The sequence below is a fragment of the Eurosta solidaginis genome, chromosome 4, assembly GCF_040869045.1.
Source record: "Eurosta solidaginis isolate ZX-2024a chromosome 4, ASM4086904v1, whole genome shotgun sequence".
In the NCBI taxonomy this organism is placed as follows: Eukaryota; Metazoa; Arthropoda; class Insecta; order Diptera; family Tephritidae; genus Eurosta; species Eurosta solidaginis.
In genome coordinates, this window is record NC_090322.1 from 51,901,085 (window position 1) to 51,923,252 (window position 22,168).

General features: G+C 46.0%; 2 protein-coding genes across 26 annotated transcripts in view; one reads left to right on the plus strand and one right to left on the minus strand.

The window, feature by feature from the left end:
- Positions 1–22,168, minus strand: part of LOC137249748 (cilia- and flagella- associated protein 210) — a 176,833-nt gene that overhangs the window by 45,184 nt on the left and 109,481 nt on the right. The window lies entirely within an intron of this gene.
- Positions 1–22,168, plus strand: part of l(1)G0196 (inositol hexakisphosphate and diphosphoinositol-pentakisphosphate kinase) — a 136,500-nt gene that overhangs the window by 23,401 nt on the left and 90,931 nt on the right. For 8 of the 25 annotated variants that reach the window (XM_067781540.1, XM_067781546.1, XM_067781547.1 and 5 more), the window contains exon 1: positions 11,396–11,954. The exons of 16 other annotated variants lie outside the window; for them this stretch is intronic. In XM_067781540.1, the coding sequence (XP_067637641.1) occupies positions 11,412–11,954 (543 nt within the window). In that variant the 5' untranslated portion in view covers positions 11,396–11,411. Of the gene's footprint in view, positions 1–11,395; positions 11,955–22,168 lie in introns of those variants that run through there. One more of the 25 variants, XM_067781545.1, reaches the window with a different exon arrangement.

Genomic DNA, 22,168 nt, shown 5'->3' on the forward strand with positions numbered 1-22,168 from the left:
CGCCGTAATATGGTCGGTGTCAGACGTTAGGCCAGGTTCGATTGCGTTTTATAGTCCTTTAGTGGGATCTATAGTGGGTTCGGGGTCAACACCAGCATCAGGTACTAGTTTACGTTTAACCCTTCCTGAGATGCGCTGCTGCGCCTGACATACTCAGACATGCTAGCTTTTGCACCTTACCAAGCCTATATTGATTACCCATTTTGTCTAGCGCCTTGTACCAAACAAGAGCTCCATACGTTCATATCGGTCGAATGACTGTGTTGATATGCGGTGAACGTCCCCAGTTCCTTCCGAAAGCCCTTCTCAGGTGTAGTATGCTTTCCTTGATCTCACCTCAAGGTTCCTTTTTCAGCTTAATTTGGAGTCGAGTATCATGCCAAGATGTTTGGTTATGAAGAGAGATTTATCGATGTGCCATTTAGCCTCGGTAAGTTAAAGGATGTGATTTTTGATTTCCTTGTGAACAGGGAAATTTCCGTGTTCGTTGGGTTTACCCTCAGCCCGTTCTGTCCTGCCTATCGCGAAACGCCGCAATATGGTGTATCTATGAGCACACTAGTCTTTTGCATGAATTTGCTTGTGATCAGAATCCCCAGATCGTCGGTCCTTCTGCGCTAAAAATTTCTACAATTTCGTTAACAACCAGTATCCAAAGAAAAGGCAGTAGCACGCCGCATTGAGATGTGCCTCTGGTAGCTATTTTACAAACTGGGACGGCGCATAAAGTTGCGCTGATGGCATTGCTACTGAGCATAGGATTAACCTATGCAACAACTGTAGAGTATTGCGTTTAATGTCTTATAAGTGCCCTGCAGATGGCCTCCGTTTGAAATGAAGAGAAGGCTGCCAAGGTGTATTCGCGTTTTCTTTTATATGCAGATCGATAAGCCACTAAAGTATTTCCAGGATAAAAGAGGAGATACTTATTGGTTTATAGTCCTTGGTCCATGTGGCTTAGTTTCTCTGTTTTAGGAATGATCAAAATCCGAACACTTCTCCCGGCTTCGGAAGCATAACCATCTTGTAGGCGTCTTGAAAAGATGCCATGTTTATCGGGTAGCAATTTGACGCAAGCGGCTTGCAACATGGCCGGTATCACTCCATTCGGTCCCGTCGTTTTGACCGGTTCGAAAAATTTTAAATATAATAAAACAATGTTGGTCACATTTCAATTCATTTCTATATTTATCGAAGCGTTCGAAAATAAAGTTCTTACAAATATTATTTCTAGTACCAATATTGTACGCCACGACTGTACATATAAACTATATTCGAAACCCAAAGCTTTAAGTGCAAACTTAAAATTTTAGTCTGCATTTATATAACAAAGTGGTCGTTTTTCGCATTGAATACTTTTTTCTTCGCTACTTTTAAACCTCTCTTTTTTTTGTGGAAAGTGGTGTTTCAAATCAGTTTTTAGTGTTTTCGTATTTCATGTTTTATAACGTAAGATTGATTATATTTCATTTATTTGAAAATACATCAAAAATATAATTTGCATATTTATTTGCTTAAAGAACGGCTCTGTCAGACAAGCTGACAGCTGCTCTGAGAGGTCCTTTATGATAAGTACAGTAACTAGAAACGGTTACACAAACTTTCGATCGTTCTATACTTCAATGATAACACCACGTTATCCTCAATAACTATCGCACAAGAACTACAATCATTATTATCATTAATGCGCGCTTGACTGCCTAGGCGGTTTTGGCCGTTGCGTGGCGAGTCACTGCTGCCTCGCGTTATCTGGTAGCAATTGAGATCACACGAGATATCGGAGGCTGGAGCATCTTAATCCATTTGCATAGCATGATTCATCCAGCGTAGGTTGAGACTTTTATGCGTTGCCATAAGCGTTTGCGTAAAGTTCAAACATCTCATCAATCAAGCTCCTTCGATACACAGCGTACACAATAACCGCGAATCTTCCGGAAAACTTTTCTGTCGAATATTACAAGGACCATCCCTTCTTCTCTCGACACCGTACAGAGCGTAGTTTTTGTTTCGTTGGCGGAGATTTTACTTTTCAATTTCCTACTTAGTCCAAGACAGCAGTTGTTGGCAACAGTTCGATTTCTAGGTAGACAGTTTTTTGTTGTTGTTGTTGTTGACAGTCATACGGCTGGGTTCTCAGGTGCCGTATTTCCTCAAAATGCTTACTGAGATGACTCCTTAAGCCCCTAGGCTGTTGGGATGCCCAGGTTTCTGGGTATTTAACAGGAACTGTTTGGTCAGCATCTCGTTTCTCTCCCTGATGGGGAGTATTCTCGCCTCATTATGCAGATGGTGTTCTGGGGACATAAGAAGACAGCCCGTGGCAATTCTGAGAGCAGTATTTTGGTAGGCCTGTAGCTTCTTCCAGTGGGTAATTTTTAGGCTTGGCGACCATATGGGTAACGCGTAGCACGTAATCGGCTGGCTAATTGCTTTGTATGTAGTCATGAGCGTTTCTTTATCTTTTCCCCAGGTACTGCCAGCAAGGGATTTGAGGATTTTGTTGCGGCTCTGAATTCTCGGAACAACTGCGGCTGCGTGCTCACCGAAATGTAGATCCTGATCAAACGTCACACCCAAGATTTTGGGGTGTAAGACAGTCGGTAGCGTAGAGCCATCGACGTGGATGTTCAAAATGGTCGACATTTGGGACGTCCATGTTGTAAATAAGGTCGCGGAAGATTTAGTCGGTGATAATGCCAGGTTTCGCGTGGCGAAAAAACTGGAGAGATCAGGGAGGTAGCCGTTTATTTTATTGCATAGCTCATCGATCTGTGGGCCTACGCCTGTGGCCATTACTGTGCAGTCATCGGCGTAGGAAACAATTGTGACCCCTTCCGGTGGTGAAGGTAGCTTAGATACGTAGAAATTAAACAAAAGTGGGGATAGGACACCACCCTGTGGCACCCCTTGTTTAATTCTCCTTGGTTTTGATGTTTCGTTTCTAAATTGCACCGATGCCTGCCGACCACCCAGATAATTTGCGGTCCACCTTTTAAGACATGGGGGAAGGGTAGACCCTTCCAGGTCTTGCAGTAACGAGCCATGGTTGACCGTATCAAAAACTTTTGATAGGTCTAGCGCTACGAGTACTGTTCTATGGTGGGGGTTTTGATTTAAACCGCAATTTATCTGGGTGCCAAGGGCATTTAGCGTGGAGGTAGTGCTATGGAGTTTTCTGAAGCCATGCTGATGAGAGGCTAGCTGCAAATTTGCTTGGAAATAAGGGAGCAAAATGGCTTCGAGCGTCTTTGCCACTGGCGATAGGAGAGATATCGGACGATACGACTCTCCTATGTTAGCTGGTTTACCAGGCTTTAGTAGCGGGACCACCTTGGCCATTTTCCATTTCTAGGGTATGACAAAGGTGGAAAGAGACAGGTTGAAGACCTGCGCTAAATATTTGAAACCCTCTTTCCCTAGGCTTTTAAGCATCGGCATGGCTATGCCGTCTGGGCCCACTGCTTTGGATGGTTTAGCGCGACCAATGGCGTCCTCAACCTCTTTAGCGGTGATGGTCATTGGTGACGCGCTGAATTTGTGTTTATGTGCGTGTCTGTTGGCCCTCCGTCTATCTTTGTCGACCGTAGAATGCATTATATATTGTCGGCAGAAAGCGCTCGCGCATTTTTTCGCATCCGACAGCACTTTGTCGCCAAAGGCGATGGAAACTTTGTCTTTGTGCTTAGTCGGATTCGATAGGGACTTTACGGTGGACCAAAGTTTACCCACACCGGTAGAGAGCAATCTGATGCGTTGGTTTATATCCCTTATTTGGGGGTCGCCTGGATCAAGCTGCCTTATAAGGTCACGTTCTCTCGCTAAGTTTGCGGCCTCCGCCGGGAAGTGGGGCCGTATTTCGGGAATTCTCCCGGCGGGAATGAAACGTGCCGAGGCGGATTCAATGACCTTGCGGAAGGCACGCTCCCCTTGGCGGGCATCAGTCGGGATAGGGAGGGCAGCAAAGAGGTTGTCTGTAAAAGATTTATATTCTTCCCACTTTCCTTTTTTAAAGTTTATGAAAGTGCGTTTTTCGGTGACGATGAGGTCGACGGTACGCTCGAGCGAAATAAGTATAGGCAGGTGGTCGGATGCCAATGTTACCATCGGTTGCCAGTTGACGCAGTTTACGAGTTCTGCGCTCACGATAGAGATATTTGGCGAGCTGTGACAGCTTCCTACCATACGTGTGGCGGCGTCTCCGTTTATTGTGCAGAACGTCGTTTCTTCTATTTGATCCGCCGACATCACCCCCCTACTGTCCGCCCGCAAGTTTGAATGCCATAGATCGTGATGGGCATTGAAATCGCCTAAGATAATGCGATTGTTGTCAGTGAGTAAGGCTCTGATATTAGGTCGGTATCCATTGGGGCAACAGGTGGCAGGGGGGATGTAGATCTTGATGATTTCTAGGTTTGCATCGCCTGACCGGACAGATAGGCCTTGACGTTCTAAGACATTGTCCCTGCGGTCGATGCTAGGATCAAATATATAATATTGCACAGAGTGGTGTATTATAAACGCGAGGCCGCCTCCATTTCCGCTCTCGCGATCTTTTCTGTGGACATTATACCCAGAGCAGGTCTGCAATGCAGATCGTGCTGTGAGTTTAGTCTCTTGAATCGCAGCAATGCGGATGTTGTGCCGCTTCATGAAATCGACTATCTCCGTAATCTTCCCAGTTAGTCCATTACAGTTTAACTTCAGAATTCTGAAGTGCATGGGGGGAGACGTCGCCACTCGGGGGGTAAGTGACGGGTGACTACGCCTGGGTTGAGGAAGGCCAGGACGCAATTGCTGTTGTGGCCCTGGGACTGTGCGTCCTTTGGCAAGCATTGGGGTACCCGGATGATTTGGGTTTGCGACCTGGCAACATGGCGCGATGAAACCCGTCGGGGGGTTGCCGTCGCGGAGACCAGAACATCTAGGAAAGTGGCACCACCCAAGGCAGGAGCAGCATTGGGCGGATGTGGCAAACATATATATTCTGTGCTGGCAAACGGAGGTAGGGTCTAAGAGTCTGTTTCCCTGACCTACACGATTGCTGCCGGAAAATAGGGGGGAGAAGACGGGGGCAGGGGCTGTTGCTCAGCATTGCTTCCGACTCTACTACGAAGATTGTAGTTATGAGTGGTAGCAGCTGTTTGAGTTGTTGGCGCCGTGGGGAGCGAGCAGCAGCGGCTACTTGTTGTGGCTTGTTGAGCAGCGGGGCTGCTGGAAGGTAGTGGGAGGGGGGGGGGGGGGCGCTTAGGCGTAGACTACGGGACGCCCTTGGGCGTGAACAGCAAGGAGCCACAAAAGATTTATAAAAGTTACGTGGACGTCGGGTTTTGGGATCAAGCCCAGAACAACCTGTCCGATGCAACCATCCCTTACACGAGACACACTGAACAGAGTATGACCGTCCTAAAAAGATTATTTTCCGGCAGATGCAGCAAAACTATTTCTCAGGTCCGGGGTCAGGAGACGGACCCGGATTGGATTCGATACCTTCCCGGAGCAAGAGAATATGGAACAGTCCTGCTGCAAGGAGCTGCTGGGAGGATGACAATTTGTGGGAGGGACGCAACAAATTAAATGGGGTTACACTGAGATGGCAGTCCTTGTTCGGGCAAAATCCGGAGTCGCTCCGGTACATAGAACCGACTGCCTTGGGAAGCGAGTCACCCCTGGTCCACCTTTATTGCGATATCTCGAAAAGGCGTCCACCTATAGAACTAAGGCCCACTACGTTTTAAGTAATCATTAACACCTTTCATTTGATACACATGTCATACAAACACATTCCAGGGTTACCCTAGGTTCATTTTGCTAAATGGTGATTTTCCCTTATTTTGTCTCCAAAGCTCTCAGCTGAGTATGTAATGTTCGGTTACACCCGAACTTAGCCTTCCTTACTTGTTATAATTATATTTTGTTATTTTTAGTGGACTATATATTATTTTATTATTTAGAAGGAGGTTGCTATGCGCCTGTTACACCTTGTATGTGTTCATTGGGAGCGAGTACTGGGGGCTCCAAGGTATTGGCTGCGGGTTGAGCCACCTTGTTTTGCTTTGAAAAACCCCACTTTGGGATAAAAAATGTAAACTATGTCTTTAGAATATTTCACTAACTAGTTGAGAATTATAAGCACACTCAATGGCTAATGAAACAAACGAACGAAAATTGTTCATAGTTTAAGTCACTTAAACACAGTCTATGTGAGGTCCTCACGGCCAGTCTAATCTAACCTAAGTGGTTCAATAGGCAGTACTTGGTACAGTAAGTAACCCTTACTGTTTAGGGCATTACAATGGGCCCAGTGTCGGACTTGTATGCTACTACTCGGCCCAATCCTTTTAACCTAACCTAACGGAACCTATCTAATGCGCAAAATTTTACCGCTTTATTGCTTTGAACTTGATATTTTTAAACGGTTTTATTTAGCATGACTTGACGGCTGGCTGGCCGGCATGAATTTTGTAATTGAAATTTAAGTAACTTCCCGATAAGCTACAAGCTTAAAACTTGGAATATAGATCAGAACCCGATGACAATGCATTAATTAGAAAAAAACTCGGTAGGTGGCGCAAGGATCGAGATATTCAAAAAAATCGTATGTATGGTTCGATTTTGCTCATTTTTGGAACAGATATTACATGCAGTCCTGTAGAAGTGACAGTGTAAAGTAAAGTCTTTGGAAGGATTATGCATTGAGGACTTAGATTGTAACAAATTATCAGGAAAGTGTCTTTGTAATAATGAGTCACTAAATGAATTGATTAGAATGAGAAATAATAGGCAATTACATAAAAGCGTTGGACGCGTCAAATTTCTATTGATAGTCATAAATAAGTAAGACCAACTGAACCTTAATCAGGTTATGCTACGCCTCACATTTTTAGAAGTTTCACGATCCCAGCGCTTTTATTTAATTGTCTGATCAACGCCCTAGATTGATGAGGAGTGCGATGACTAATACCTAGGACCTACCTAATTATTTTCTAGCTTTTAGTATTATTGTTATTTCATGTAAGTATTGTTTTCAATAAAACCGTTTAACTTATCATACATAGATGTCATTGTCAATGTTACTATCAGTCGAGTCATCTCAAAACAAATATCAATTTAGGCTTATGTATTAGAGTCTTCTATGTATTGTATATGCATTTCAAATATTTCATTGGTCACCAATCTCACTCTCACTGTTCTCTCTTTACATTTCATACAAAATATTTATATTGGTTATTCGTGAGTATGCTTTACGAGGTGTGGCAATTAAGTTTCAGGAATTTTGTTATAATTTAAAAACTGGCAACACTTTTTCATTCGTCATCATCTGTCTAAGAGGAGGAATCTGTAGTTAGAGTTCAAAGTGGAAGTGGATAGCAAGTGTAGTTTGTTTTTAAACGGTCTTATTTAGCTTGACTTGACAGGCTGGCTGGCTTGCACGAATTTTGTAACTTGGAATATAGTTCAGAACCCTATGACAATGCAATAATAAGAAAAAAACTCCGATAGGTGGCGCAGGTACCGTTATATTCAAAAAAATCGTATTTGTACTCCGATTAGGCTCATATTTGGAACACATATTACATTACATACATCAGCGATGGGCAAAACGGCTCGTATGAGCCTTTTGCTCATACGGGCACGCTTTGCACATTTAAGTGCTAGGTGAGGGACGATCAAGTGCATGTATGTGGGGCGAAGAACACAGGATGAAAATAATATACAAACACACATAAGATTGATAAAGAGAGAGTATTTGGCCTTATACATATTTAGCAAATAGAGCTGCCACCGCTCTTATTTGCCGTCTTCCAGTGAGTTTTACAGCTCCGGCTCACGCTCAATTCTCACGGGAATGCCCTGGATCATTGAGAGACTTGAGAAACAGATGTGAAATTTTCGCACACGTGAAATGTGATGGGCAGATGCCGCCGCTGTTTTTCATTTAACTCATACGGTGAAAGTCTAAGCAGCGACATCTATTTATGAAAAAGTAGGTTTATTAAAGGCAGCGTTGCCAAACTAAAAAGAAGTAATTAGCAAATTATATGGCTCACAAATTGAACCAGACTTCTATCTGGATTTATCTGGCTCAAATCGTTGTTGTTGCATTTACATGCAAAATTATTTATCTGGCTCAGGATTTTGCCACCGGATGAGAGCAATTAAGTTCAAATTATTAAGCGTTTTAGGATAAACTAGCCTTTACAGGCGGATTCGCTCGTACTAAAGGCCACAAATATGTAATGTCGCTTTTGTGATTCACAACTCGAACTGAATTTTCAGTTGTAATTCAAATCATGATTCAAATCATAAACAAAGCAAGTTTTAAAATTAGAAAAATGGTCGCCGTAAATTAAACACACATGCAACACATGCTCCAACAATTTTTGCAGTGTGGATTTAACGATATATGTATGTGAGCTGAAGAAATTTGAAAATTCCTCCATAATTTGAAATTTATACATGAAAGGAGTTATGTTTATAATAAAACTGGTAAAACGAGTCGTTGTTTATGCGATTGGTACCTTTTTTTATTTGTAAACTGAAACATTTCTTTCTAGGCTCACGGCAGCACTGCCAACAAGTCGAAAAAGGGTTTCGTTTTCCCACGATTGTATACGAAACATGCATTAATACGTTTTTCTACTACTACATCCTCTAATGCTACTACTTTAAAAATTCTTTTTTAAATACTTTTATGTATATATTGCAAAATGAATCGGCTTGCATATAATTAAATGTACGTGAAGGCGAAATTAATGTCAATAATGCGCTGCTTAACATAAAGTCGACTTCAGTCTATGGTTATTCCGTTTTTCGTATTTCTTGGCAAAAAGTGTACGTGTTTTCGTACTATTGCAACACAGTATGGGAATTAGTTTTCGAGGTTGAGAGAAAATATTTTCATTTCAGTTTTTTAGTGTTTCCGCAACCTTCTTGCGATGAATATCGTTTGAGACGAAGCGTACGATATTTCCAATGTATTTTTTTACTCCTCTAACACCCCAAAACACACAAACGTCTCACCTAGCACTCGCTGGCACTGAAACTGATTTAGGAGCCGAAAATAGGCCCATCCCTGACATACATGAATAGAAAGCGACATATGAAAAAAATCGCCGCCAGGTGGCGCAGGTATCGAGATATTCAAGAAAATCGTATTTGTGCTCCGATTAGGCTCATATTTGGAACACATATTACATACTACATACATGAATAGAAAGCGACATATGAAAAAAATCGCGACCAGGTGGCGCAAGGATCGCTATATTAAAAATACTCGTATTTGTGGTCCGATTTGGCTCATATTTGGAACAAATATTATTTAGAGTCCTGTAGAAGTGACATCAAAATACTTTGGAGTTCGAGTAGGGACAAGCATACGTGGCGCAGAGTCGATTAAAGTCTTTGGAGGGATTATGTATTGAGGACTTAGATTGCAACAAATTGTCAGGAAAGAGCCCTTGTAATAATGAGTCACTAAATAGAATTAGAAATAATATGCAATTAAATAAACGCTTTTATTTAATTGTCTGATCAACGCCCTAAATTGATGAGGAGTGTGATGACTAGACTTTTTAAATTATTTTATTTATGCTTATTTTTTGCATGTAAGTTTTTTAGAGGCGTAGTGAAAATATGTGACGTACATTACAAGCAACGTGTTGCGTGGATCTGTTATACCGCTTTCATAGAGACGGCAGAGGCAGTATGAGTCGGGTAGTCGCTGAACATGAAACTTGGATAGTTCGTAAGTATGACCCGTGAGACGCGTAAACAAAGTCAACAGTGGATGAAAAAGGGTGCAAATCGAGGATGTCAAAGTCACATCTGAAGGTTGATTGATTTGTTTTGGATGCCCACGGCATCATTCATCGTAAAAACATTCCCGCTGGCCAGAGAGTGACTGGAAAACACAATGTTGTCGTTTTGTAGAGGCTGCAGGCACGTGTTTTTCGTTTGCGACTCGCATCCGCCATGCATGGCTAGATCTTGCAGCACGAGGCCCATTCCTCGTTCGTTGTGCAAGGTTAGGTTAGGTTAGGTTGAACTGGTCGGTTCATGAGGACCTCACATAGACCGAATGAGTTCGTAGTGTTACCAGAAGTTTATTTAATGACCAAATTGAAAAACCCTATCAAAACCAGGCCCTATGTTATAAAATAACTCCGTCCTCTTGGCAAATACTAGAAGCTTCCTGCTCAGGGCACGAGCGCAAAACTCCTCCTCCAACCCGCCCTTTCTACATCTGCTGTCACTAGCCAAGCCTTATTTAAAGGCATGTGACGCCAGAAGGCAATGTCCAGTCAGAATACCCATCATGAGTCTACAGTGCTCTCTTTTTGATGATAGAAGCAACTTTGTTAGTCTAAGGTTGTAAGACCTAGACATAATCTACGACACTTTACAGCCCCGCGCCTTTCCCGCTTGGTCGATCATGTGCACCTCTCGCCTTCTTTTAATCTCTCCCAATCTTATTGGGACGTCTGCGGAGCAAGCTTCAAGGGATGCGCTCTTTTTAGCTAGTTCATACGCTTTTTCACTCCCATCTATTACCATATTCCCTGGCACCCAAATATATGTATGCTTTTCCTTGTGCCGATTCTTTCCAGGAATTGCTTACACTTTAACACACTTTGAGATGCTGTGCTATGCGAAATTATTGCCTTAATTGCTGCTTGACTGTCAACATAAAAGTCGTTGTGCAAGAGTTTTTAAACAAAAAAAGGCGTCCCAGCGTTGCCCCACGCACCCTATATCCCCGATATTGTCCCCTACGACTTTTTCCTATTTCCCAAGATGAAATCGCACCTAACTCATCATGGCGTCGTACAGGAGATACAGTGGTGCTAAAAGCGCTTACTGCGGAGGACTGGACTACCAAGGCTGCTTCCTATCATGTTAGAAACGTTGGGATCGTTGTGTAGAGTTAAAGGAAGACGTTTGTGAAGGTCGATAGTAAAACTTTACTTAAAACTTCATATTCTTGTTTTCTATTAACAAATTCTCGGAACTTAATTGCCACACCTCGTAGTAAGTTTAATTTTAAGCGAATGTACGTGCATGTCATACACCGCCAATATTTGTATAATTCATTTACGAAAACGATTACTCAGTTCATATTTTCGAAACGAACTATTATTGAGAGCAAGTGTGCGGCCTTAAGTGCCGATCGAGCGTGTTAAATATTTGCTTTTTTTCAGTCTGTTAGCGGCGTCATTACTTCGTAGCACTTTGTTGTGTGTTGTGATCGTGCGTAGACTTTACGATTTGTAGTTAAATAGAAACGCGCGCTATCGATCACAATTTGTTATTGTTTACGTGAGTGGCGGTATTAATTAACGTTCGACCTAGAATTGTCCTTATAAATTTTGACTTAACTCAATTACTTAAGAAGTTCTTGACTTTGTGATATCATGTCCAATAATATGGATTGGGTATGGTGGAAGGATTGGTGGCGTGTAAAGCGTCTACGTAAACTTTTACGAAATGCCTTTGAGGCGCATAATCAACAACAACAAACGGGCGAAAATGTCGAAGGTATTAAAGTTGTGGGCTCATTAAAACATTGTCGTTTATGCAGTAAAGCATTACCGGATATTAATGTTATACAAAATTCCCTAGAAACAGGGCGTCCGTGTCGTCGTTGTTGGCGTAGACATGTTGCCGCCAATAAGGTCGCTGCAACTGTTACTAATAGTGGTGACGTTAACAACACCAAAGAATCAGCTAACAAGCCAGATGACTATGAGAGTAATGGATATTATTTTGAAGATCATGCAACAGAAGAAGAAGAGGAAGCAGCAGTGGGTGGTGTTGAAAATATAAATAATATAGCGCCATTGCTGAATGTTGGCTTTGATGACGTAAATTATTATTATGGCAATGATGACGACAATAATAACGACTATAATGATTACGAGAACGATGACTTTTGCTATTGTGAAGAATGTTGGAATGTGCGTATTGTTACACTGCTGATATACATACATATGTACATATCGGCATACAAATATGCATATTTACCTATTTATTTAAATTATGCATATGTTATAAAACAGCTGGTCGCAGGGTAAATGATCTACCTTGAAGTGCATAATGGTTCATTAATTTCATTGCATCATCCACATTATTTCATTAAAAAAATTGGGAGCGATGGGAAAATCATGTGAAATTCCAATAAATAATGCAAAATAGATATATGGCGCCTGTAGCAATTAAATTCATTATACTACAACTGATAACGTATACGAGCCTGATCCGTGTGCATCTTGCGCAACCAATATAAAAGTCTCTTATCATATATTAACAGAAATCAGTTGTTCTACCAATCAATTAAAACTTAAACCTTGCGCTGGCGTATGGTAGCAACTGCCGTCAATCAATTAAAACTTACAGCTTGCGCTGCCATCTAGCGTACAACAGCAACTGCCGGTAATGCTGTAACGAAGCTTTTCCTTGCCCCGGTGCTTCTTCAGTAACTGCTGGGGTATACTCGCCGTGTCCAAGGTTCGTTTACAATGAATTTGTATTTCGGGGCGCCTTGCAAATCGTTTTCATATAAATTCACTTTATTGGTAAATTCCCTAAACTATAATATAAAATGTATAAAATGTGTATCTATAATTCACTTAATTTCATTGCTTGCTTTATAATTCGTGATGGGCTAGCGGTCCCTCGTGTCCCGTTAGGAACGTTCTGTTAGGGCGCCGTATTGGTCGCCGTCTAGGTATGTGTGAATGTGTCTCGGTGACGCCTTGCGCCGGCGTGTTCCTATTATGGTTAGTGGCAGTGCTAAGCCTGCTGCGGCCAGCGTCGTATGCCTGCGTATCTCTGCTGCGGCCAACGTCGTATGTACGCGTAGTTCTGCTGCTGCCAACGTCGTGCGTATTCGTGGCTCTGCCAGCGTCGTATTTATGGGGTGCTCTGCTGCCAACGTCGTGTGTATGCGTGACTCTGCTGTGGCCAACGTCGTATATTTGCGTAGCTCTGCTGCGGCCAACGTCGTATGTAAGCGTGACTCTGCTGTGGCCAACGTCGTGTGTATGCGTAACTCTGCTGGCGTCGTGTGTATGCGTGACTACCGCCGAGGCTTATGGCGATGGCGCGCGGGCTCGTGACGTTGTGGGTCTTCGCTTAGCGCGGAGCGAGCGTAGTTTAAGGCGTTGTAGAGCGGTCAAAACCAGCTTACCCACAATCCTCAACCCAGGGCTCTCTCCTATGACGGGAACTGTCTTGCGATGGTCAAAACCGATACGCCTTTCAGATGCCCTTCAATTGCTGCTCAGGTGACAGTCGCAACTTTGCGCCCCCTTAGGTGAGATCCGTTAGCCTCGGTACAGTCACGTTGTTGCGTTTCACCTCGACTCACTCCTACTGCGGTTGCCGACGTACTTCTGCCGCGGACGACGTTTGGCTGAGCGCGGGATCACGATGCTGTGGAGGGCGTTTGCTTGCGAGGGAGCAAGCGTGATCTAAAGCGTTGTAGAGCGGTCAAAACCTGCTTACCCACAATCTTCAGTCCACGACTTTCTCCTATGAAACGCACTGGCTTGCAATGGTCAAAACCGATATGCCTTCCAGAGCGCTCCAATAGTAGCTCCGGTCGCAGGCACAACCGCGTGCTGACTCGTGTTGCCCTTTTTATAGCCAATGCTCTTGATGTTGCTAGCATAGTTCGTTGCGTTGCCATGGTTACGGTGTTGCTGTGGCGTTTTGCGGCAACTTTTTGCGCTAGTGATGTTTCTGACACTTGTTTGTGTCCCGTGTTGTCTGTAGTACTGCTCCTGTGTTATGGGGTGGTGGTTTTGTGTGGGCCAAATTAATGAATGGAGACGGAAGCGCGTCGGGCGTTCGCTACGATGGTGGACGCGTTTGCCGCAGCTATACGAACGGCGTATACGGCTGCCTTGGGATCACTGTCGGCGTCCTCAGCGGTTGCGCGTGCTGCGGGCGCATATCGTCGGCGGTGGCGTTCGGGGCGTCTGCGTGTGCCTGCATACCGGCGGCGCTGGCGTAGGCAGCGATCGATGCTCGGTCTTGTTCCGTAGTACGCGTGCCGTTGGCGTCGGTGTTCGCAGCATTTGGTGGTGTAATGGTGCGTGCGACGTCAACGTACGTATTTGCGCGAGTAGTTTCACGCATGTTGTTGACGTCGCCGCCCGTAGTTTTCAGTGGTTTGATGTTGCGTGCGACGTCAGCGTACGAGTTTGCGTGTGTAGGTCCACGCGCGTTGCTGACGTCGGCGCCAGTAGCTCCTTTCAGCAGTACTACCCTGGGGCGCTTTGCTTCCTCCTCCTCGTAATGCTGGCGCATACGCTTGACGCTGTTGTTTAGTTTGGCGTTATGGCTCTCCATCTTGGGTTGTTCGTTTTTTTTTTTTTTGGAAAAGAAACTCGTAGCAAAAGAACGTGTTGTCACCTCGGTGGTTTGCGATAGAATGACCGGTGCTTGCTTATCCTCCCATCCTTGATATTAAGTAGATTATTTTCCCTGAATTTATTTTAATTTCCCGCGATGGTCTCTGCTGCATGATATGGCTTTAGCTCCCCAATATTGACCGTTTTCTCCTTCCCGCCGTTGGTTTTTCGTACTTTGAGTATCACTGGTGATACATATCCTAGGATCTGGTAGGGTCCGTCATATTTGGGGGCCAACTTTGCCGCGAAATTTTCGCCGGCCTTGGAGAGATGGCGTTCCTTTGCGAGCACTAGTTCGCCGACTACGGGGGTCCATTTTCTCCGCCGTAAATTGTAGTGCCGTGCTTGATCTGCCGCCGCTCGTTCCATGTTCTGCCTCACTATTCTGAATGCCTCTTGCATTCTGTCAGATTTCTCTTCTGCCGTTGTGGTAGCTGTGCCCGTCCCCAGGTTGACCTCGTCAAACAATACCCCTGGTAGTCGCGGTTCCCGTCCTTGTACGAGGAAGGCTGGACTGTATCCTGTGGACGCGGTCACACTGGTGTTGATGGCCAGCTCGATTTCTGGGAGACGGTCGTCCCATCTGTTGTGCTGTAATCTGGTGAGTTGTGCTATGATTCTCTTGATTGTCCTGTTCGCCCGTTCCGTCGGGTTTTCTTGCGGGGTGTAGGGCGCCGTGAATTGTTGTCGTATCCCCATTTCCCTGAGGTAACGCTGCCACATTGTGCTGGTGAACTGGACGCCGTTGTCCGATATCAGTATCTTGGGAGCACCAAATCTTGTGAGGATGCGTTCTCTGAACGCACGGCGTAGGCCTTCTGCTGTCGCACGCCTCATGGCGACCAGTTCCACCCATTTGCTGAAGCGGTCGAAAAATACTAGTAGCATCGTGTTCCCGTGTGTGGATCGTGGGAGTGGTCCAACGAAATCGACGCATACCGTGGCGAATGGTTCTTGGGCCACTTGTGTGAGCATCTTTCCAGCCGGCTTTTGCTGTGTTTCCTTGTACTTCTGGCAAGACTCGCACTGTCGTACGTATCGACTGATGTCCCGAAACATGCCAGGCCAGTAGTACCGGTTGGCAATCCGCGCTACTGTTCGGCGGATGCCCATGTGTCCAGCGCTTGGTATATTGTGATTTTCTTCTAATACTCGTTGTCGCAGTGGTGTGGGTACACAAAGTTTCCAAGGTACCGCTTCCTCATCTTGTGACCGGCAGGGAATATGGCGGTACAGTTGTCCATCTTGTATCATGTAGTCAGAATATTTCTCGGGGTTAGTGCGCACTTCATTCACGCGCTTGTGCCACCACTTGCATGGTCGCTCTGTTGTCGCTGCCAGTCGTAGGGTCTCCAGTGGCTGTCGTGATAGTGCATCCGCTGCCAGGTTCAGCTTTCCTTTCCTGTACTCTATGTCGAAGGTGTGCTGCTGAAGTTCCAAGGCCCATCGTGCTATACGGCCGGAGGGGCTTTCGATGGAGTTCAGCCACTTTAGAGACATATGGTCCGTGATTACCCTGAATCGGTACCCTTCCAAGTATGGCCTCATCTTGCGTATTCCCCAGACGATCGCGAGGCATTCCTTCTCGGTAGGCGAGTAGTTGGTTTCCGCCTTGTTGAGTTTCCTGCTGGCGTAGGCGATCACGCGTTCCCCGCCTTCCAAATCCTGTGTCAATACGGCGCCTAGCCCGAAATTGCTTGCGTCCGTTTGCAAGGTGAAGGTCTTGGTGAAGTCCGGACAGGCAAGTATCGGTGCTTCCGTTAGTTTTTGCTTTAAGACCTCGAAGGCTTCCTGTTGTTCGGCTCCCCACTTCCAGTGTTTGCCCTTTTTCAGCAGGGTTGTGAGTGGCTGGCTGATCGTCGCGAAGTCGGGCACGAATCGTCGGTACCAAGATGCTATACCGAGATATTGACGCACCTCTTTCGCGTTCGTTGGTGGTTTCAGGTCTTTGATGGCTGCAACTTTCTCGGGGTCGGTGTGAATTCCCCTGTCGCTTACTACGTGTCCTAGGTATCGAATTTCTTTCTTGAAAAACTCGCATTTCTCCGGATTTATTCTGAGGTTGGCGCGCTGTAGTCGTAGCATCACTTCTTTCAGGTTGCGAATGTGCTCCTCCAAGGTGGATCCTATGATGATTATGTCATCGAGGTAAGCGAAAGCGTAGGGTTCCATCTCCGGTCCAATAACCTGATCTAGTGCTCTTTGAAACGTTGCAGGTGCGGAGTGTAGACCGAAAGGCATAACGCGCCACTGGAATAATCCGCGTCCCGGTACAGTGAAAGCTGTGTAGGGCCGGCTCTTGGGCTCCAGTGGTATTTGCCAGTAGCCGTTCTTTAAGTCCAAGCTGCTGATGTACTTCGCTCGTCGTAGTTTGTCCAGGATGTGTTGTATTCTGGGTAAGGGGTATGCGTCGGGTACGGATCGGGCGTTGAGCTGCCGATAGTCCACGCATAACCTCCACTTCCCGTTTTTCTTCTTGGCCAGTACGATCGGTGCGCTGTGTGGGCTACAAGATGGCTCGATGCATCCTTTCTGGATCAATTCGTCAACTTCGCTGTTGATGATTGTCTGCATGGCTGGGTTGCGTGGGAAGTAACGTTGCTTGATGGGGCGTTCGTCCGTCAGGACAATCTTGTGCTCGGCTATTGTCGTCACTCCACTCATGCTCTCGAATTTTCGGAGTTCCTTTGCCAGAAAACCGCGCACTCGTTCCGCTTCTTCTTGTATGTCGTCGTCGTTGTTTTGCATAATGCCGTCGTGCTTGAAGTTACTACTGCTCGGTGCTGTTACACTCTGAATGGTTCCAGATGGGGCTCCAGGGGTGTCGTACCCAGCGTTACCCTTTCTCGCTCGTGTTATACTCTGATTAGTCCCCGGGGTGTCGTACCTGGCGATATCCGTTCTTGAGGATGTTGAATTTTGAATAGTCCCAGGGCTGTCGTACCTGGCGATATCCGTTCTGGCTGATGGTGTACTTTGAATAGTCCCAGGGCGGTCGTACCTGGCGATATCCTTTCTTGATGATATTGAACTTGGAATAGTCCCAGGGCTGTCGTACCTGGCGATATTCGTTCTTGCTGGTGTTGTTCTCTAAATAATTTCTGGCGCGGCTCCAGGATTCGGTGTGTGCTGGGCAAGGGGTCTGGTTAGCACGAGGTGGCCTTCTCCACATGATATGGTGGCTCCCATGCTTCCTAGCCTATCTAGGCCCAGTATGATGTCGTCGATCGCTCCGGGCATGACGTGTAAAACTGTGTGGAGTGACGCTTCTCCGAAGCGTACCTCAGTCCTTATGGCGTCGAAGATGGTAGTGCTAGTCCCATTTGCCATCGTTATTTTGATGGCCACTCTCACCATTTCTCCGTTTCCCGAGTTCACCACACGTTCTGCTAAGCTGCTCGAGACGAAACTTCTTGATGCCCCTGTGTCGATGACCGCCTCGGCTGATTCCGCGCCGAGCTTGGCTACGGCGTAGAGGCGACCATGCTCTTGGTACATTGTTACTGCCGTTTCAGCGCTGGGTTCCTTGGGAATCGTTACTGCCGTTTCGGCGCTAGGTCGCTGACGTCGGCGGCAGCATTCGATGGTTCGTATATCGTTGCGGCCACATTCCCAGCAAAAAATTTTCTGTGGGTTTCGGCACCTATTGGTGTCATGTCCTCGTTCGCCGCATCTCCGGCATACGCCGTTGGGGTCGTATCTCTGATTGCCTGAAGGCGTGCGGTTCGTTAGATTCGGTGGTGGTGATGGTTGTGTTGCAGGTTTTGATGGTGGCACCCGGGTTGTGTCACTGGCGATGTGTCGCGTAACTTCGCGGTGATGTCCGCCTGATGATCTTCGATAGTCCTCGCGTATGTTCTCGTATTCTTCGGCAAGTGTCAGGAGCTCTGCGAGATTAGTGAAGTCCCTCCGGCGGATGTAAAGTTGGTAATCGGGGTGGCTGTTACGGAAGATTCGTTCCAGCCGCTGTTCGCTGGTGTACCCTGCGTGTCTCATCAAGCTCTGGATTCCTAGTACGTAGTCCTTATACCTCTCCTTGTTGTGCTGCCTCCGTTGGCGTATGTCGTCGTCGAGCCGCTCGAAGTACCTGGCTGGTAGGAAGAAACGTAAAAAATCCTTTTTGAAGCTTGTCCACTCTCCCCAGTGCGCATTGGTATTGCGGTACCATTGTAGCGCGGCGCCCCCTAGTAGCTCGGGCATGGTTTTTGGCAGGAGGTCCACGTTTAGCGCGTATACTTCGGCTAACTCCTCTAACCGTTCGATGAACGCTAACGGGTCCCGTCCCCCTTCATACTTTACGGACCATTTTCTTAGCTGGTCGATGATGGGCGCGAACACCACGGTCGGTGCTTGAGTTACCTGGCATGTATAGTTCATGGCTGGTGCCGTCATTCCCGCTGGTAAGTACGGTTGCGTGGGTTGATATGTGCCGGTTGATGGTGCCGTAATTTCTGATGGTACGTGCTGTTGTGTGGGTACTGTACTCCTGGGAGGTGCCTGAGATGTACCGTTGGGTGGTACCGCTATTCCTGATGGTAAGTACTGTTGTGTGGGTACTGTATTCCTGGGAGGAAACGCGAATTGAGTTTGTTCTACTGTTGTAACGGCGACCTTCGGTGTGCCTCCTCCGTTCGACGGAGTCGGTGTCTTAACCTCATTTACGTCGCTCATGTGCGTAGTTTCCTTGAAAGTGGCTTGTAGGGATAAAAATTTTCCGTGGATTTCCGAGTCCGTATTTGCCTTTGAGGCCAGTGCTGCTATGCGCTTTCGGATTTCTCGGGTGGTACCTGTCTGCTCAATACCCAATTCCTGTGTGATGGATATCAGCTGCTCCTTTGAAATTGTGTCTAACCACGTGGTATCGATCTGGTCGACCATTTTGTGGTTAGGTTTCTCGTCAGGAATGTTCCTTCTGACGTGGTAACGATTTGCCTGCCCGGGCGCCAGTTGTAACGAAGCTTTTGCTTGCCCCGGTGCTTCTTCAGTAACTGCTGGGGTATACTCGCCGTGTCCAAGGTTCGTTTACAATGAATTTGTATTTCGGGGCGCCTTGCAAATCGTTTTCATATAAATTCACTTTATTGGTAAATTCCCTAAACTATAATATAAAATGTATAAAATGTGTATCTATAATTCACTTAATTTCATTGCTTGCTTTATAATTCGTGATGGGCTAGCGGTCCCTCGTGTCCCGTTAGGAACGTTCTGTTAGGGCGCCGTACTGGTCGCCGTCTAGGTATGTGTGAATGTGTCTCGGTGACGCCTTACGCCGGCGTGTTCCTATTATGGTTAGTGGCAGTGCTAAGCCTGCTGCGGCCAGCGTCGTATGCCTGCGTATCTCTGCTGCGGCCAACGTCGTATGTACGCGTAGCTCTGCTGCTGCCAACGTCGTGCGTATTCGTGGATCTGCCAGCGTCGTATTTATGGGTGGCTCTGCTGCCAACGTCGTGTGTATGCGTGACTCTGCTGTGGCCAACGTCGTATATTTGCGTAGCTCTGCTTCGGCCAACGTCGTATGTAAGCGTGACTCTGTTGTGGCCAACGTCGTGTGTATGCGTAACTCTGCTGGCGTCGTGTGTATGCGTGACTCTGCCGCCGAGGCTTATTGCGATGGCGCGCGGGCTCGTGACGTTGTGGGCCTTCGCTTAGCGGGGAGCGAGCGTAGTTTAAGGCGTTGTAGAGCGGTCAAAAGCAGCTTACCCACAATCCTCAACCCAGGGCTCTCTCCTATGACGGGAACTGTCTTGCGATGGTCAAAACCGATACGCCTTTCAGAAGCCCTTCAATTGCTGCGCAGGTGACAGTCGCAACTTTGCGCCCCGTTAGGTGAGATCCGTTAGCCTCAGTACAGTCACGTTGTTGCGTTTCACCTCGACTCACTCCTACTGCGGTTGCCGACGTACTTCTGCCGCGGACGACGTTTGGCTGAGCGCGGGATCACGATGCTGTGGAGGGCGTTTGCTTGAGAGGGAGCAAGCGTGATCTAAAGCGTTGTAGAGCGGTCAAAACCTGCTTACCCACAATCTTCAGTCCACGACTTTCTCCTATGAAACGCACTGGCTTGCAATGGTCAAAACCGATATGCCTTCCAGAGCGCTCCAATAGTAGCTCCGGTCGCAATCACAACCGCGTGCTGACTGACTCCTGTCTTCTCGTGTTGCCCTTTTTATAGCCAATGCTCTTGATGTTGCTAGCATAGTTCGTTGCGTTGCCATGGTTACGGTGTTGCTGTGGCGTTTTGCGGCAACTTGTTGCGCTAGTGATGTTTCTGACACTTGTTTGTGTCCCGTGTTGTCTGTAGTACTGCTCCTGTGTTATGGGGTGGTGGTTTTGTGTGGGCCAAATTAATGGATTATATTTGGTCCTCACAATGCATAGTGCCATAGTACAAATAGATTTCTTTGTGTGCTCACAATCGTTTATTTCTAACAAATTATTTTAATAAAATATAGCTAAACAAAAGCTCTTCGACCAAAATTGCCCAAAGCTCGCTAATAGCCCGAATCTCCATCTTTACAACCAAAACTTTATTTATAGATTTGGATTCTGAATAAGAGCGAAAAAAGGACCCGTACATAAAGGCAGCAATTAGAAATAATATATATGATAAGCATTATCATTCGTTCAATTACTCTGTATGTATGCCCTCTACAGTATCAGGAGTTTTAAAGCAAATAAGTTGATACTTTTTGATTTGTTTTAAGGTATGATTGTACGTGCTATAGGGTGGTCTTTATAAGTCCAATGAAGGATTTTGTCCAGCCTCACCTCTTCAAACGCTAATACCAACTCTATAAATAAATCCCAGCAAATTAAAATGCAGTAGCTGCGCTGGCTATGCCATGTTATGCAAATGAAAGATGACGCTCCGGCCAAGAAAGTTATCAGAACCCGCCTATGAAAGCAGAGGTAAAGGGTGGCCCCCACTCCGATGGAAGGACCAGGTGGACACCTTGGTGTGACCAATTGGCGCCGGGTGACAGAGAGAAGAAGCGACTGGCGCGCCTTGTTGGACGGCCATAACCGTTTAAACGGTTAAGGACCAATTAAGTAAGTAAGTACATACATTCCAAACAGGTGGTCAGAGGCTAAGGTAGTATTCATAACAAAGCCAGCGAAGCTCGAGCACTGCCCCGTTGCATCGAACAATTAGGCTCAGTTCGTTTCTCCTAAAGGGCATGGAGAAAATTTGAGAGCAGCAGTTGGAAGTTCAACCTAAACAAACTCCCTCCGTGTAGGAATCAATTTGCCAGGAAAATGCACGGGGACGGCTATTATAAACTCACGAAAAAAATGTAAAAGGCTTTTATTGGCATGTCAGGAGCTTTTGATAACACGACACATCCGACTACCGAATAAGCTATGATTGACAAAGATATACACCCAATAATTACTCGCTGGGTGCTAACCATGCTAAAGAGAAGAAAATTCAGTCTTGGACTTGGGGGGGGGGGGGGTTGTTGGGGGAGGGGGGGCAGCTGAGTCAATTGTGGGTACTAGGAGATGCCCTCAAGGGGATGTACTCTCTTCTCTTTTGTGAACCGTAGTCAGTTACTGAAATCCTATGAATTTGACACACAAGGGTATGCAGATGACTTAATAATCTGCATCACAGAGACACACGAGAAACCAATATCCAATATCCAATGCAACAAGCCTTGCACATCATAGAAAGATGGTGTAGTACCAAAGGACTGCCTTAAAAATCCTAAGCAAAACTGTCTTCGTGCATTTTACGGGGAGAGGAAAACTAT